Raw genomic sequence first — 14,887 nt, 5'->3', positions numbered from 1 at the left:
CGGGGGACGCCTGACTCACCGCTGATGAAGAAGGCCTTGTAACGGCCCAGGCGGACCGTCTGAAGGGCTCCGTACTCTCCAGCCGCCCCACTGTTGGGGTGAAACAGCACCTGAGAAAGAGGAGCAGGACTTCCTGACCAGACAGCCATGCTGGATACTCCCTGGAAAGCATTCCTTTGTCTGTCATGGAGCCCGCCCCAGCACCCCCACACCACCCTGGCCCCAAACGCTGATGCACGTGGGCCCGTGAGTCCCCCCGCCCCCAGCCTCCATGAAAGAGCTATCTGGCCAGTTAATTAATCGGGAGTGGGCTGCAGCTCTGATAGATCCCTAGGCCCGGTACCAGCTACAGAAGGTACAGAGTCCAGTGCAAAATCTAAGTGAGAGAAAGCTTGTTCAACACTGAAGAATTTCAAGACAGCACAACACCTGCTTTTGAAACCAACAGTAGGGCTCTCCTAAGTGTGGGAGGACCCACACTGGGCACACACCTGCCTGGGGCCCCAGCCCTCGTGTTCAAGATAGGGCCTGGGGACCTTCCTGTCTCACAGATCTTCTCAGGGACTCTGACACAGGTGTTCCTCAGATGTCTTTGGGAAAACGGCTCCTTCAGCGTCCGGTTGATTTTCTCGCTCTCCCTTGAGCAAGGGTGGCATTAGAAGGCATCCTTCCGAGGAGAGCTCGGCATGATTACTCCAGAACCAGGCACAGCTTAACATGGATGTCCTCACCTCTGACTCAATCCTACCCCACTCGGACTGAGGAAATCTTCCCTCATCAGGCCATCAATGAAAGAATCACCCTACAGACCGGAATCACCTAATTCGGGCTTTGCCAAGGCCAGGATTTGGTAGAAAATAAATGACCAGCGTCCTTGGTCAGTTGGTGGGTTTGGGCTGCAAGCGTGAGACCGCCCTGGTATGAATCATGACCGATATATATCACTGGAAAGGCGCTTACGTGATTCAGAGTTTCCATGGGGCTAAAAAAAAAAATGAGAAACATCTGTTGGAGCAGTAAACAGCTGTCCCCCCAAGTTTCCCGGCTCCGAGAGGATGCCGGCGAGGGCGGGGCTCCTCCCACACCTGCAGCTTCCGTGCTGCACTCTCGTGACAGTCCCCGCGAGGTCCCCAGCCAGCGTGATGACAGCAGGCTCCTTCCAAACAGGAAAAGAAGTTGTAACTCAAAACCCACTCTTGGGCCAGGCCTGCAGGAAGCCAAGCCAGTCACCGCAGGAGGCCGTTTGGTTTCCTTGTGGAGAAGACAGGAAGTGGGGGACTGGGAAAAACGTCTTGCCCACCGACCGAAGACGTACTCAGACATCCAGGAGATGGGAGTCATGCTCCGCTGGTTCAAATCATGGACATTTGGGTCTCAGTCACAGAAATTCCCTGAGGGTGGGCTGCCACGTCCAGGATATTTATGCAGCGTTACCAGAGACAGCTTCCAAAATCCAAGAGGAAGAGGAAGCAAAACTTCAGGTTGGCTCCCGCTCCGAGACAGGGATGGGTTTTGTTTTCCTCTGTGCAGACTGGCCAGGGTGTTCTTTTTTCTATCAACAGAGGAAGCAGGTTGGCAAATTGACACGTGAATCGCCCCTGAAGACAGGTCCTCTCCCCGGCGGGACATCCTGTCCGAATTTCAAAGATAACTTTATCTTCTGCCACCATGGTGCACCTTCTTCGTTGCCTTTCTTACCTGTTTGTTTCATTTTGTTTTGTTGTTTTAAGCCCACGAGCACCTCCTCGGGCCCTGGCGGGTGGTACATATGTGATACACACACACACACACACACACGCACGCACACGCAGGTGGGGCTGCAAAGTTCTGTCTTCAGAAGTGGCCAGCCACACCGCATGGCGGCTTTCACCACTAGGGGCCTCCCTAAGAGAAGTGATGGGAGTTGCAGGGCCTGCAACCAGCTCCGGGCTCCTCAATGTATGGCCTTGAGGGAGGTGCCACGTCTTTCAGAACCCACTGCAGCCCCAGACGGACCGGACTGGCAGATGCCGAGCCATCAAAAAACCCTTCCCTTTGGTGACCATCTTGGGACTTGGTGGAGACGCGAAGCTGCGGTAGGGCTGGATCCGTGGTGCCGTGATAAGCTCCAGCTTCCATCTGGGAGTCTGGCAAACACAAAGTGGGACACCTGAGGCAGCCTCCCCTGCCCAGCTCCCCTCCCCCCACCTTGTGGTTGCCCTCAGTGCCCAGACGCAGGCCCAGGTGCAAGACCGCACAGGCTGGTGGCAGCTGCTATGGGTTTAAAACACCTTCCGACGTCCCTAGTGACCTCAAAGGAGACAAAGAGAAGACGGTTCTGTAGGAAAAACTGGCAGCCCACGATTTGCCTTTAAATCTGTCCGCATCAGGCCTGGGGAGGTTGCCAGAAGGCCTGTGGCTCTAGGTGGCTTGAGCTCTTCAACTTGTGGTGACTTCACTTGCAAAATAGGGAAGAACCCCACTGCTGAGCCGTATTTGCATACTGTGTTTGAGATGATCACCTAGGAGTTACTCTGAGCTTCTTGAAACTGGACTGGTTTTCTAGACCAAGCCATGTTAGAATCCTTGTAAGCCCACAGGACCCATCTACGTGTGAACACAAATCGTGTTTCTTAACAACTCCGTGGGGAGACACGTCGGTGTGTTTACACATATGCATAGGGTCTTATAGCTATACGATCACTCGCTTTACCTCCCGGCCTCTCTTCAGCAATTCAAGGCGATTTACTCTAGTCTTTTCAGAAGGTGACCGGAAAAGACTGGACTCAGGGCCAACAGCTACCTGTATTGCCCTCAAACTCCAAATAATCTTATCTCAAGCGTCTTCACAAGCACGGCGGGAACCCAGTGCTCTGGGAGGCTGGGTGTGGCCCGAAGGTGCCAGCACCGAGCGCTTTTGCTCTTGAAGATACCATCAGCGGCTTCCGTTAGGCGGTGAGCGGTGGCTGTTTCCTCCTGGGCCCCGGGGTGTGGTCAGGAGCCGACCAGCCCACCTCTAGCTGCGTCCCCACACGTCGTATGTCCCCACGGAAACCCCCAACAGTGCTGTGGCTGTGTCTCGTCTTCCTGCCTGGTTCCCGGGCCCACCCCCGTCAGGCACCAGACCAGTAACTGGGAGGCCCCGAGCCTGGGCCCCGGTGACTCTGCACAAAGCCACGACTCGAGAGCGAGTGAGCACTCTCCGTCTGAGAACGGAAGTGAGCGCGAAGGAGCTGGCTTCCAGAGGCAGACTGCCCACGTCAAGGAGCCCAGAGTCCTTGAAGCACTTCCTGGTGACCCCAATTATTCTATTAGTAGCTGTGGTAATAAACACTCGGGAGCACCTCTCCACTGACGTCGTCTATAACCCCCCAGGGTCACATACTGCAAACCTCCAGCCCAAAGGCGGAAACCATCTTCCTGCTGCTTCGCCCCCGCTCAGCAGTAGAGCTCAGCCTGGAAGGGTCTGCAGTTCGAGGAGGTTCCGTGTTGCAGGAGAAGCCGAGCTTCTTCAGAGGGCATCTCAGGCATGTCTGACAAGCCCCAGAAACTGCATGAACGCTCTCAGAAGCACAGGGGGCCCTCTCGGGGCCAGAGTGCTGGGCTGCCCAGGCCGGCTGAGGGGCGGGGGCAGCTTCGGTGACCGCCACCTTACATCTGAGCGGCATTTGAGTCACTTCCATGTGACCCTCAGTAAAGACACAAATAGACCCTTTGATGTGTGGGTCCCGAACTGAGAAGCCATGTGCTCGCTGGGCCCTACAAAGGGGCTTGGGGTTCCCTCCGCCCACTTCCTCTTCCTTTCGGTGAAAGGAAAACACACGGAAATGACATGGAAAGGCCATCGGGCCTGACACTTCCTGGCTGTCACTGCCCCCGAGCGCCTCAGCGCACATGAGGAGGGGACCCTGGGGTGCGGGGGCTGCAGAGTCACAGGCCAGACCCTCCGGGAGCCAGGGGGAAGGTCAGGGGCATAAAGCCCTCATTGGCCCTGCCGTCCAAGAGCTGTTTCATGCCTGTGTCTGTTCATTCATTTATTCAACAGATCCACATTGACTGCATGCTGCCTGGGAGCCAGGCACTGTGAGGGGCACTGAGAATTCTTGGTGAGATCCTTGCCTTCTGGAAAGTTCCATTCTAGTCACGGAGCCCCACGATACCCAAGTCACTCGCACTACTCAGCCATCTCATCCAACAAAAACATGCCAGGTGCCCACGATGTGTCAGAAAATTCAGTAATTGTGGGGGGGGAAAATCCTATATTATGGGGAAACAGCTCTAAGTCAAATAGTTAAATATGGATTGGCAAACTGGATTGATCATAGGGGAAGAGGGGGAGTGGAGTGGAAAGAGAGGTTCATCTCAAAGGGGTCACCCATGAGGCTTTCTTAAACTAGGTCTGAAGCAGCCACTTCCACGCGTTGTCCAAGGATGGTTGTCTTTGCACAAACGTGGCCCTGGATGAGAGGCAGCAGGCCGATCTCCTGAAGAGCCTGAGCAGGCCACACACCTCCTCCACTTACCCCGCGTCCCGTCTGCGACCTGCCAAAGAGCACCTCGGAGGCATCCAAACCGTCAAAGTGCCGGTCCTGGGGCAGGCTGGCCCCGGCCAGAGCCACCACAGTGGGGAAGATGTCTAGCACACTGCAGGAAGAACAAGAGAGCGTTGGCCCCAGCTACTCACAGACTCGCTCCCTGGACACGATGTGGTCAAGGCCCACCCAAACCAGCCCAGACTGAGCACCGACATCCTCCCTCATGCCCCCCCTCCCGCCTCTCCTTTCTTCGGGTCCCAGCTGGATCTCTGCTCCCTGAAGAGGCTGAATGGCACAGTGGTTTCGCACCGAGGCCCTGCAGCTGAGAGTTACCTGGCCTCAAATCCTAGGGTTGCATCTATCTGGCTTCTCGAGATGCCTCAATTTTCTATTCTCTAAAATGGGCATGATGATAATAGTGCCCACTTCACGGGGTATTCCGTGGATGAGACACACAGAGACGGCGTGTAGAAGACAACGTAGGGCTCAGCGGGCGTTCGTGTTATGATTATTCACAAGAGGGGCGCCTGGGTGGTTCGGTCAGTTACGCATCTGCCTTCGGCTCAGGTCATGATCTCAGGGTCCTGGGATGGAGGCTGGTATCGAGCCCTGCGTCAGGCTCCCTGCTCAGTGGGAAGTCTGCTTCTCCCTCTCCCTCTGCCCTTCCTCCCACTTGAGCTCGCTTTCTCTCTTCCTCAAATAAATAAATAAAATATTTTTTAAAATAAAAAAAAAATAATTATTCACAAGAGCATCCTTGTGGACCTAAGAACAAAGGGGTTCTACTTGTCACCAGCTAAGCCACAGCCACTCACTGAAAGGGGACAGTGTGTGACAGGTACCTGCTAGAGAATGTACACTTCATTATTCCTTCCCTGGGTCTCTGTGTCACAAATATTTAGGTCTTTGTTTAAAATGCCATGGTACGTGAAACGTTCCACCCCTTTATTTCAGTTACTTTTTCCCCATTACAAAATAGTAAATGTTTATGGTGGGGGAAAAAAAAAAGAACATTCAGAAATATAAAAGAGAGGGGCGCCTGGGTGGCACAGCGGTTAAGCGTCTGCCTTCGGCTCAGGGCGTGATCCCGGCGTTGTGGGATCGAGCCCCACATCAGGCTCTTCCGCTATGAGCCTGCTTCTTCCTCTCCCACTCCCTCTGCTTGTGTTCTCTCCCTTGCTGGCTGTCTCTATCTCTGTCAAATAAATAAATAAAATCTTTAAAAAAAAAAAAAAAGAAATATAAAAGAGAGAACAATACATGGATAGTGCATTACCCAAAGCTAGCCACTGTTAGTTACCATTTTGGTGGATTTTGTTAATGTGATTTTTTTTTTAAGTCATGCGGTACAATTTTACTCTATTCTAGGGCACATCTCCTGCCAGCCTGCTGTGCTTTGTCAAAAAAAAAACCTCTCCAGCATAAACAAATGGACTGTCCTTTCAACAAAGCTGTTTATATCCACGGGCCAGGCCAACTGAGTCAGTGGGCTGTGATGCAGTCAGGAAGGCAGGGCCAGGGCGAGGGGTACTCCCCCGGAGAGAGGCCCTGGCTCCCCTGAGGCTGGGCACAACACCGAGCCTCAGGCACACCTTCAGGGAGGCCTCTGAGGCCACACCTCCCACTGTCAGCACCCTGAGGTTCGGGGGAGGGGTTCTCTGCCCAGCGAGAGGGGCTGTGGAAGGGACAGAGCTTCTGCCCACCGTGTGGCTCTGCCTACAAGCCCGGGGCAGAATCTCTCCCTGGACGATGGCACACAGTGTTTCTGGTTTGCCATGAGCTTTCACGGTCCACACAGCTGGTGGCTTATCTCTAAAGATCTGTGTTCCAGGAGCTGGCATCCCACATGGGCCAAGCCAAGGAGTGCTGAGTAAGCACGAGCGGAGTCCAGCACAGTCCCGAAACCTGCCCAGGGTCCAAGGATCCTGGGACAAACTGGGCAGCTCAGAGCACTGCAGTGCAGTCCGAGAAGGCCCTGGTGGCCGGGGCTGTTGGTTCGAGCTTTCTCTAAGTTGCACCCCTAAGAGATACTGGCCCCACAAAGGGTCACATCACCAAGCAAGAGAAACAGGATCTGTGTTCGATTGGCATACTTTCTCTTTCCATCTTATGTTTTCTCCCCGCTATCAGGAGGCTTCCCATCTTCTAAAGGAACAAAGCATGAAGTCTAATGTTCTTGGGACCCAAGCATCTCAGAACTGGTCAGGATCCTCAGAGGTAACTTGTCCACCCAGAGCACAAAGAAAACCTTGGCTCCGGAGAAAATCCTCAACATCTCCGATGACTTGCCAATCCAGCACTGATTGCCAAGCCCGGGCTGTCACCCAGTCTTTCCTTCTGTCCTGGAGGAAGCCAAGCCCCCGAGGTTAGCCCTGGAAGAGGGAGGGGCTCCTGGGCACAGCCGGTCCCAGTGCCATCCCAGGGCCGGGTCCCCAGCCTAGGCGTGAGCTTAGAGAAAATGTTGGTCCTACGGAGCCCACCGAAGGAAGCCCAGCTGCTCCCAACCTCAAAACCCAACCAAGAAACTGGTCATGAGAGTCTCTGAAACCTTCGAGAAAGAGACCAAAAAAAAACACAAAAAACAAAAAACCCCAGAACCTACATTTTCAAGTTTCTGTGGCAGATGATACTCAGGATGGAGGCTTTGGGCAGGGCCACATTCTGACTTTCGTGGGCTATTTGTGGGCCCCGTCTTCCATACAAAATATTAAAAATTCAATTCCACAACTGTGTTGACAGAAAGATGCATAGAGGGGCGCCTGGGTGGCACAGCGGTTAAGCGTCTGCCTTCGGCTCAGGGCGTGATCCCGGCGTTATGGGATCGAGCCCCACATCAGGCTCCTCTGCTATGAGCCTGCTTCTTCCTCTCCCACTCCCCCTGCTTGTGTTCCCTCTCTCGCTGGCTGTGTCTATCTCTGTCGAATAAATAAAATCTTTAAAAAAAAAAAAAAAAGAAAGAAAGATGCATAGAGAAATAGTATATATTAAACCATTTTCTTCAACCTGAAAATTCTTTTTTCTCCTTCTGATTTTAAAAATCTCTTGCATCCCTCAAAATCTCGTGGGCCTGGCCCTGGGCGCAGCCCCACCCCCCACCCCTGGCCCAAGGGACAAGTCGGTCCTGGTTTCTGGAGGGAGGAAACCCCACTTCCCTGGGCCTGCGGTTTCTCTGCACAGGGACACTAAACGCTGCCATCAGAGTGGGCAGGGGGCCACATTTAGCAGGTTCTGCTGCCCAGATGAAAATAGTTTCTTTCTTTCTTAATGTGGCTTCAGCCTGCCCGCACACTGAAAGTTGTTCAGAGGGAGTGCGCATGCTTGTGTTCTTCTCCAAGGTGTTGCCACAGGAACCTGGGCCCGGAGAGCCGGCGATGGGGAGGATGCCATGGGGTCCGGCCGGCCAGCCAGCCGAGCGCAAGGGCTGCCAGGAGCTCGCTTGGGCAGCCCAGCAGCCCAGCAAAGGACATGTGTAGATGGGAACTGGGGATGGGCCGTGCTGGTCTGTTCTTGGGGGAGAATATCCCAGGGCAGAGGGAAGGGCTGGGAAGGGAAGTGTTTCCTAGAAGCTGGAGATATTTTATCTGGGGAAAGGCGGTGTGATCTGAAGATGCGAAGTGGGAAGGGGGTTGCCAAGGGAAAGACTGGGGGTGCATGGGCCTGAACACAGAGGGAGGGGACAGCAGAACTTCCTCCAGGTCACAGGAGAGTGGGAACTGTCCCTGGGATGTGGGAGCAACTCCTTTTTAGCATTTAATTGTAGGTTTCTTCCTGTTGTAATTCCCTCTCGTGAGCCCTAGGAAAAGTAGGAACGCACCCCTTCCTGGCCTGAGCCCCTCTGCGAGCAGTGGAGAGCCTGCAGCTTCCCCCAGGCCCCCTCCTCAGGTCCCTCTTAGAGGCCAGCAGAACCCCAGGGCACTGTTTCCAGGGAATAAGGGCGTCCCAGAGTGTCAGGAGTCCCCACCACAAAGCACACACATGCAATACCTAGCAGAGCACAGCTAGGAGCAGGGGTGGGGGTGAGACCCCTCCCCATATCCCGCTCTACCGTCCCCTGCCTACAGGAAAGAGTGGGGGGCTTTGAAAGGAGGTGTGTGGCTAGACCTTGCCCTCATGATGACACCTAAACCACAGGGACGCTAATGTGAGCGTGGTCTTGTAGCTCTGACTTCCGGGACCTGGGCCTCAGAACGATACAGAAGCAGGCGAATCACCCTTCCACACAACTGACAGCATTTCAGGTGTCCCCAGAGAGCCACCAGGCAGCCCAGAGGACTATCTGCTCTCCCAGCTAAACGGAACCTTTAGCTATTTTTCCAAAGGAGATCTCAGCGCACAGGACGGTCCCCCATGCAGAGAACGATCCTGCTCAAAGTGTCAACAGTGCCAGGGCTGAGCTGTCCCGCATTAGAGTCTGAGGTTCAAACCACCAGGCCCTTTTGACGGACACCCCCAAAGCCCTGCCCTCCTGAGGGTAGGTTAGCTCCTAACCGTCAGGAACTTTCTGTCTGATTTGCTCACTACTCCATCCCCGGTCCCTAGAGCACTGCTTGACCCACAGCTGGACAGAACAATAAATATTTGTTGAATAAAGGGATTCCCCTCACTCTGTAATTGTGTCACTGGGCTTTAGGGTTCAGGACACGTGTGAGACCTGTCTTCGACCGCGTTACGTTACGTGGGTGCGCAATGGAACGTTCACAGTGAGTATCTCCAAAAGGGAACCAACGGAATTAGTGTAGACCCCTCTTTCCTCGGCCCCCACCCCCAACACACTTTTTATTTTTCTGTATTCATGTGAGTATTTAGATCAACCTGTCTACTCTCTTCCCATCATGGCTCAGGGCCACTGGAATTGAGGTGTAAGGAACTCTGGCCTTAGCTCTGAATAGCTCAGGGGAGTTATCTCTGTTCTGGAAGATGGATATCCCCCCCCCGCCAAGGGATCAAGTACTAGAAGAGGTGCTCAACACTGTGGGTGGGGGTGCCAGGCTGGGCTCCCAGGGACATGAAGTATTCTCATCAGTTTCCTGAAAACAGATCATGAGATTCTTCTCCTTAGAGCTGACCCTGAAGGTGTCGTGGAAGAGACACAGTGGCCTGTCCTGGCAGGAAGGACACTCTGCCCAAGTTTGCTCTACATGGACAGACTCATGTGGGCAAACAGCAAGGGGGTGAATTCTATGGAGACAGACTTTCCTGCTAGGATTGAGTCGACTTCAACACCGAAAGAATATCCGACAGGGAGCTGATGGGGTCTTATCAGTCTTGTCCTGGTAAAACTCCAGGGGCCCTCGAGCAAACGTTGTCTTGTGCCAAGACTTGCTTTTTTCAGTCATCAAACTATTCCTGAAGTCAGCTGTCCCTTCTGAGCCCCTGAATCATTAACGCGACAGTGCAATGTTTTCACGGCGCTGTGGTTGACTGTAGGTGCAAACACCCTTCTCAGATGAGAAGCACGTGCTTGGTTTTCGGTGATGGAACTTGAGAGATTGCCCAGCTATTCGTGCATGTGCGGCCCAGCCTGTGAACACTTGGCCCGACTGCACCAAGTCAGCCCCATAAAAAGCAGCCTGTCTGGCCCTCTTCCCGGCCAGCCTGACATCACAGACTCCAGCCCTCGCTGTTGTTGTCACACCTGCTGGCACCCCCTGTCAGCACGCTGACCCCTCCTGATTGTATTGTACAGGGCTGACGTGGGGTCCTGGGGGCTGCCAGGGACAGCGCCTACACTCCTCACCCCCTCCACCCCCCTCCCNCCCACACCCTTACACCGGGTCATCAGAACTGTTTACCCTTGCTTTCCCCTGGGCTTCAGTCTTTCTCCCCACTCCCCACCAGGTCCGGGGATGCTGGAAGGAGCCCAGGAAGCTTGCTTTCCTCTGTGAGGCTGTGTTCTTTAGGCCACAACCCATTCGGCTAATGGAAGAGCCTTGTAAATCCGTCTCTGACCAGGACAAAAGCTCTGAGCACATGAGCAGCACCCAGGCCCCCTTGTCAGTGAGTAAGAGCAGAACCACAGAGAGGAAGTCCCCATCCCAAAGAGTGACAAGTTCCTATTGTAAGTCTCGGTTACAGAGAGCTGCATGCCACTGCTCTCTGAATGGCACACCACAGCCAGGCCGTGCCAAGACTTGGCCTCGGGGATCTGCCTTCATAAGGAGATAAGAGCGAGGGTGGGAGATGATCCCATTTAGTCATCCTTCTACTAAACGGAGCAGCCAGCGAACTCACCTCACTGGAGAAGCTTCACAGCCAGACGTAGGAACGGCCTCACCTAAGGTTCATTCTGTCCTTGACAGCCTGATGGGGCCACCTCCTTCTCCCTCCCCTCCAGGGCCAAGTGGACATTCCTAGATTCCTTTATTGGGCCCACATGATGGCTGGTGATATGCTGGCTTCACATGGGCACCTGGAGGCCACCTGCCCTGTCCCTGAGGATGGAATCACTATGGCTTCAAAGGTCTATTCCCCCCCTTCAGCTGAGCCCAGACACAAGGCGGGGGGATGCTGCTGCAAACCTCTCTGCCCCCGCAGCACCAGCAGACGCCGCCCGGGCTCCACAACAAGGTCACAAAGCCCACCCAGTCCCCTCTTCACTCCATGATTTTCCTGCTCTGATTCTTGACATTTCAGGAGTTCGGGTCTCATACCTTAGCAAGGCGGTGCTGGTCACATTGACAGGAACTCTGCCGGGCCAGTAAGCCAGAGCCGGGACCCGGTGCCCTCCTTCCCAGGTGGTCTGCTTGGCCGGACTTCCGCCTGTGCCAGGACACATACAGTCAGTTCTCCAGAACCGTAGTCCTGTCCCAAAGGCACCTGGAGAGTTTCAGATCACTCCCCCAAAGGAAGGACTTCTTTTATAACCAGCTCTTTTGACTCCTCTAGCTAACATCTCACATTCCGTGCTTTTATTTTCCCGGATTCAACATACGGAAACAGCTGCCTCTGTCACTCTCTACCGAACCACGCCACTTTATTTTCTTCGTGACAATTCTAATACTTCAGATTGTCTGGTTTGTTCATTGACTTGCTGACAGCATATCTCCACACCCTGAGGCTCCATCAGTCTCATAACCCCAGGACATAGTCAGTATTTAACAAACAGGTTGAATAAAAATGACTTTTCTTCCTACTGATCATAATGTGACTGTTTAGGATAAACAACAACAACAATTATTTGAAAGGAGAGAAAGGTAGAAACTCCCCCACCTATTTGATCTGCTCAACGCCCAACAACTGATTTGGCACGGATTTTATTGTTGTATTTTGGTTTGCTTGCTTTGCTTTGTTTTTCTTTGAGTTAATGAGTCGTTCTCATGTTGTGGAGACAGAGTTAGTAATAGCTCCGACCTCTTGCCTCTTGGGGGGGGTGGTTGGGGGAGTAAGAACAATCTATGTGCAATCTATGAATTTCCACTTTGGTAATTAAAGGAATTATTTTCGTAACCACGAAGTCAAAAGTGACCACCGGTATAATGATGACCAGCAGTCTGGAAGAGATGAGCTCATGTTTTATGGAAACATCCTGAATTCATGTAGCATTGAATTAACCATGACCATCCCCACCACTCCCACACACACCCCACCCTCCTCGTCGTTGAGCCAAGGATTCCACAAAGTTAGCGTGTAGAAAGCCCTTCCAAGGCAAACGCCGTATGTGGCTCAGACATATTGCGGTCATGTAAGCTCCCCATGTTCGGCTGGCGCGAGTATGAAAGCAGCAATGACGGGCGGGAGGGGGCCACAAGACCGAGGCTCTGCACTCCCTCTGCCACAAACAGAACCTTTGATGTCCCTGGCGCAGCACACCACACCGGAAATGCTCGGCATTCTTGGGATTTTCTCATAACTAGCTTTGGAGTCCCCCAAGTGTTGAAGTAAGAAACAAAACATAAAACAACTCACGTCCATGGACTGTTTATGCTCAGGGGTGTGGGACTCTCGAAACCAAGTGGCGTTCGGCAGGCTGAATGGGAAGCGCTTTGCTCTGCGTCGCGAGCCACCCCTCCCATACGGACGTACAGAGCCCACTCTCAATTTTTCATGCACATGGAACAGGGAGTCCAGGGCTGCAGCAAGCCTGAGCCGCACTCCCACGTGGCTTTGGAATGCATAACTCATGCTGCAGCTCAAGGCCACAGAGCAGAGAGGAAGCACCCCGACTGCATGAGCTCGAGCCCTGCAGATAATTCTACCCCCTCCCCGGGAGGGGCATCTGTATGGAAGCTTGGGGGGATAGGTGGGTGAAAATAGGCAGCCTGTTTATTTGCATATCCTCGTTGCACAAAATTCAAACAGACTCGCAGCATCTCTGAGGACAGATGCTAAGGACAAGCGAAGCCTCCAGCTGGAAGAAGCAAGCCCAGAGTTCCGAGGACAGTCATCGGAAGGCAGGGGCTGAGTGCGTGCACAGCCGTGGGCTCGGGCAGCAGGGCTGGGTCTCCGCCTCCAGCATGTTCGCAGAAGAACACCCGAGCGCCTCCTTGATAGTTTTGCTAATTGATCTTCACCACTAGGGGTTCTGCTCTGCGCCATGACCTTTTGTGTTGCTCTTTTTTCAAACAACTGATTTTCCTCATTCAGGTTTCAGAGGAAAAAAATAGTTCAATACGTATGCCTTATTTCAGCAGCAGGCTGAAAGCTGGAGGGATTAGGAGGAATCCAGCCAGCTATAAGAAGTGTGTACGTCAATAGAGCGGACAGTCCACATGGAAAGATTCTGGAGTTAAGAGAAAGAGGACGGCTATGTATGTCCACTTGAGGAGTGAGCCCCTCTCTGGGTCGTTAGGACTGACCAGCCAGTGACATCTACACCGTGGCTTCTGGCTTTCACAGAAAGACACGATTTTATATTCCAGCCAGGCCCACAGACGTCCTCCTATAGCGGAATTTTATCTTAAAGGAGTCCAGAGAGTGAGTAAGCAATTATAAAAAATTAATCCCTCCTGTTGAATCATTACATTGTGCACCTAAGACTAATATAACACAGTATGTGAATTACACTTCAATTAAAACAATTTTTTTCTTAAGTCCCCCTCAGCATGGAACTGTCTTGCTCTAAATCCCATTATCTCATTGGCACTGCTAGGTGGACAAACTTAAAAAAGATCCCACCAGCGTCCTCTGAGGGTCCCCAGAGCTGTGGAGTCTCATTATCAGAAACAACTAACAGTGCGTGTTTCAGTTTATCTGCACCAGCTAAGGCTGAGTCCCAGGATAGCAGCCCCTGGTTCCCCTAGTACACTGCAGCCATACCTGCTCCCACTAATGGTAACTCATTCTGAGTTAAATGTAATAATTACAGTAACAATAATATCTCCTATTCATTGAGCCCTTCCTAAACACCAAGTTAAAGTACCTCAAAGCATAAGGCTAAGTGCTTCCCTGCTTTATCTCATTTAATCCTAATGACAACCTTGCAAGCTAGGCACTATTATCCCCATTTTTCAGATGAAGAAACTGAAGCTCAGAAAGGTTAAGTCATTTGCCAAAGGTCACCCAGCTCGCAAATGCCAGAGCCAGGATTTGAATCCAGGTCTAACAACATAGCCAGCCCCTGGCCCATTATTCTAGGACAGTGGCTCCCACCCACCCTTGAATGCATATTAGGAACACTAGGGGAGCTTCTAAAAAATACCCAGGCCTAGTTTCCTTTCCCAGAAATTATGACTTAATTTGCCTGGGATGGTACCTGGACATTAATATCTTCTAAAGCTCTCCTGGTGATTTAATGTGGAGACTGCCCATCTAGGACAAGGGCAAGGAGGGTAAGGGGCAAAATCAGGAACTGGACACAATCCGTTTCAAAATTAGATGTGGCTTATATCCTTTTAAGCATAAGTTTCTGGGTTTTTTAAAAGATTTTATTTATGTATTTGAGATAGAGTGAGAGAGAGCACAAGCCGGGGGAGGGGCAGAGGGTGAGGGAGAAGCAGGCTCCCCACTGAGCAGGGATCCCGATGTGGGATGTGAAGCTAGATCCCAGGACACTGGGATCATGACCCGAGCTGAATGCAGACGCTTAACCGACTGAGCCACCCAGGCACCCCGAAGCACAGGTTTTCTATTGCCCACAGCTTTATACCTTTATGCCTGCCGTAGGATCGTGAAAGTAAGCCTATTAGTTACAGGAAGTGAGAATAATAGCGAAGCCCATAAATTGAACTTCTATGCACTTTTTGATTTCAAATTAAACTTCTGCACACTTTCTGATTTCAAACGCTATTCCTCAGTTCAGATAAACCTTAATACTTCGACCAGCGGCACCGGCACGTTACAAGTGTTCGTGACATTTGGCTTTCGATGGAGAAATGCATGTCCTATGGTCGTGAGAACACATTTCAGTGCACTTGTGGTTAGTTATGACTCTAATT

At 52.5% G+C, this 14,887-nt stretch overlaps 1 protein-coding gene across 4 annotated transcripts in view; it reads right to left on the bottom strand.

Moving 5' to 3' along the window:
* The window catches only part of ARSG (arylsulfatase G), a 102,645-nt gene that overhangs the window by 3,756 nt on the left and 84,002 nt on the right, over positions 1-14,887 (bottom strand). For all 4 annotated transcript variants that reach the window (XM_034641210.1, XM_034641212.1, XM_034641211.1 and 1 more), the window contains 3 exons: positions 11,165-11,273; positions 4,503-4,623; positions 20-110 (listed from right to left, as the gene is read on the bottom strand). In XM_034641210.1, coding sequence (XP_034497101.1) covers positions 20-110; positions 4,503-4,623; positions 11,165-11,273 — 321 coding nt within the window. The remainder of the gene's footprint in view (positions 1-19; positions 111-4,502; positions 4,624-11,164; positions 11,274-14,887) is intronic.

This window comes from Ailuropoda melanoleuca, chromosome 13, assembly GCF_002007445.2.
Source record: "Ailuropoda melanoleuca isolate Jingjing chromosome 13, ASM200744v2, whole genome shotgun sequence".
Classification (NCBI taxonomy): Eukaryota; Metazoa; Chordata; class Mammalia; order Carnivora; family Ursidae; genus Ailuropoda; species Ailuropoda melanoleuca.
This window is presented reverse-complemented; position numbering and strand designations above follow the sequence as displayed.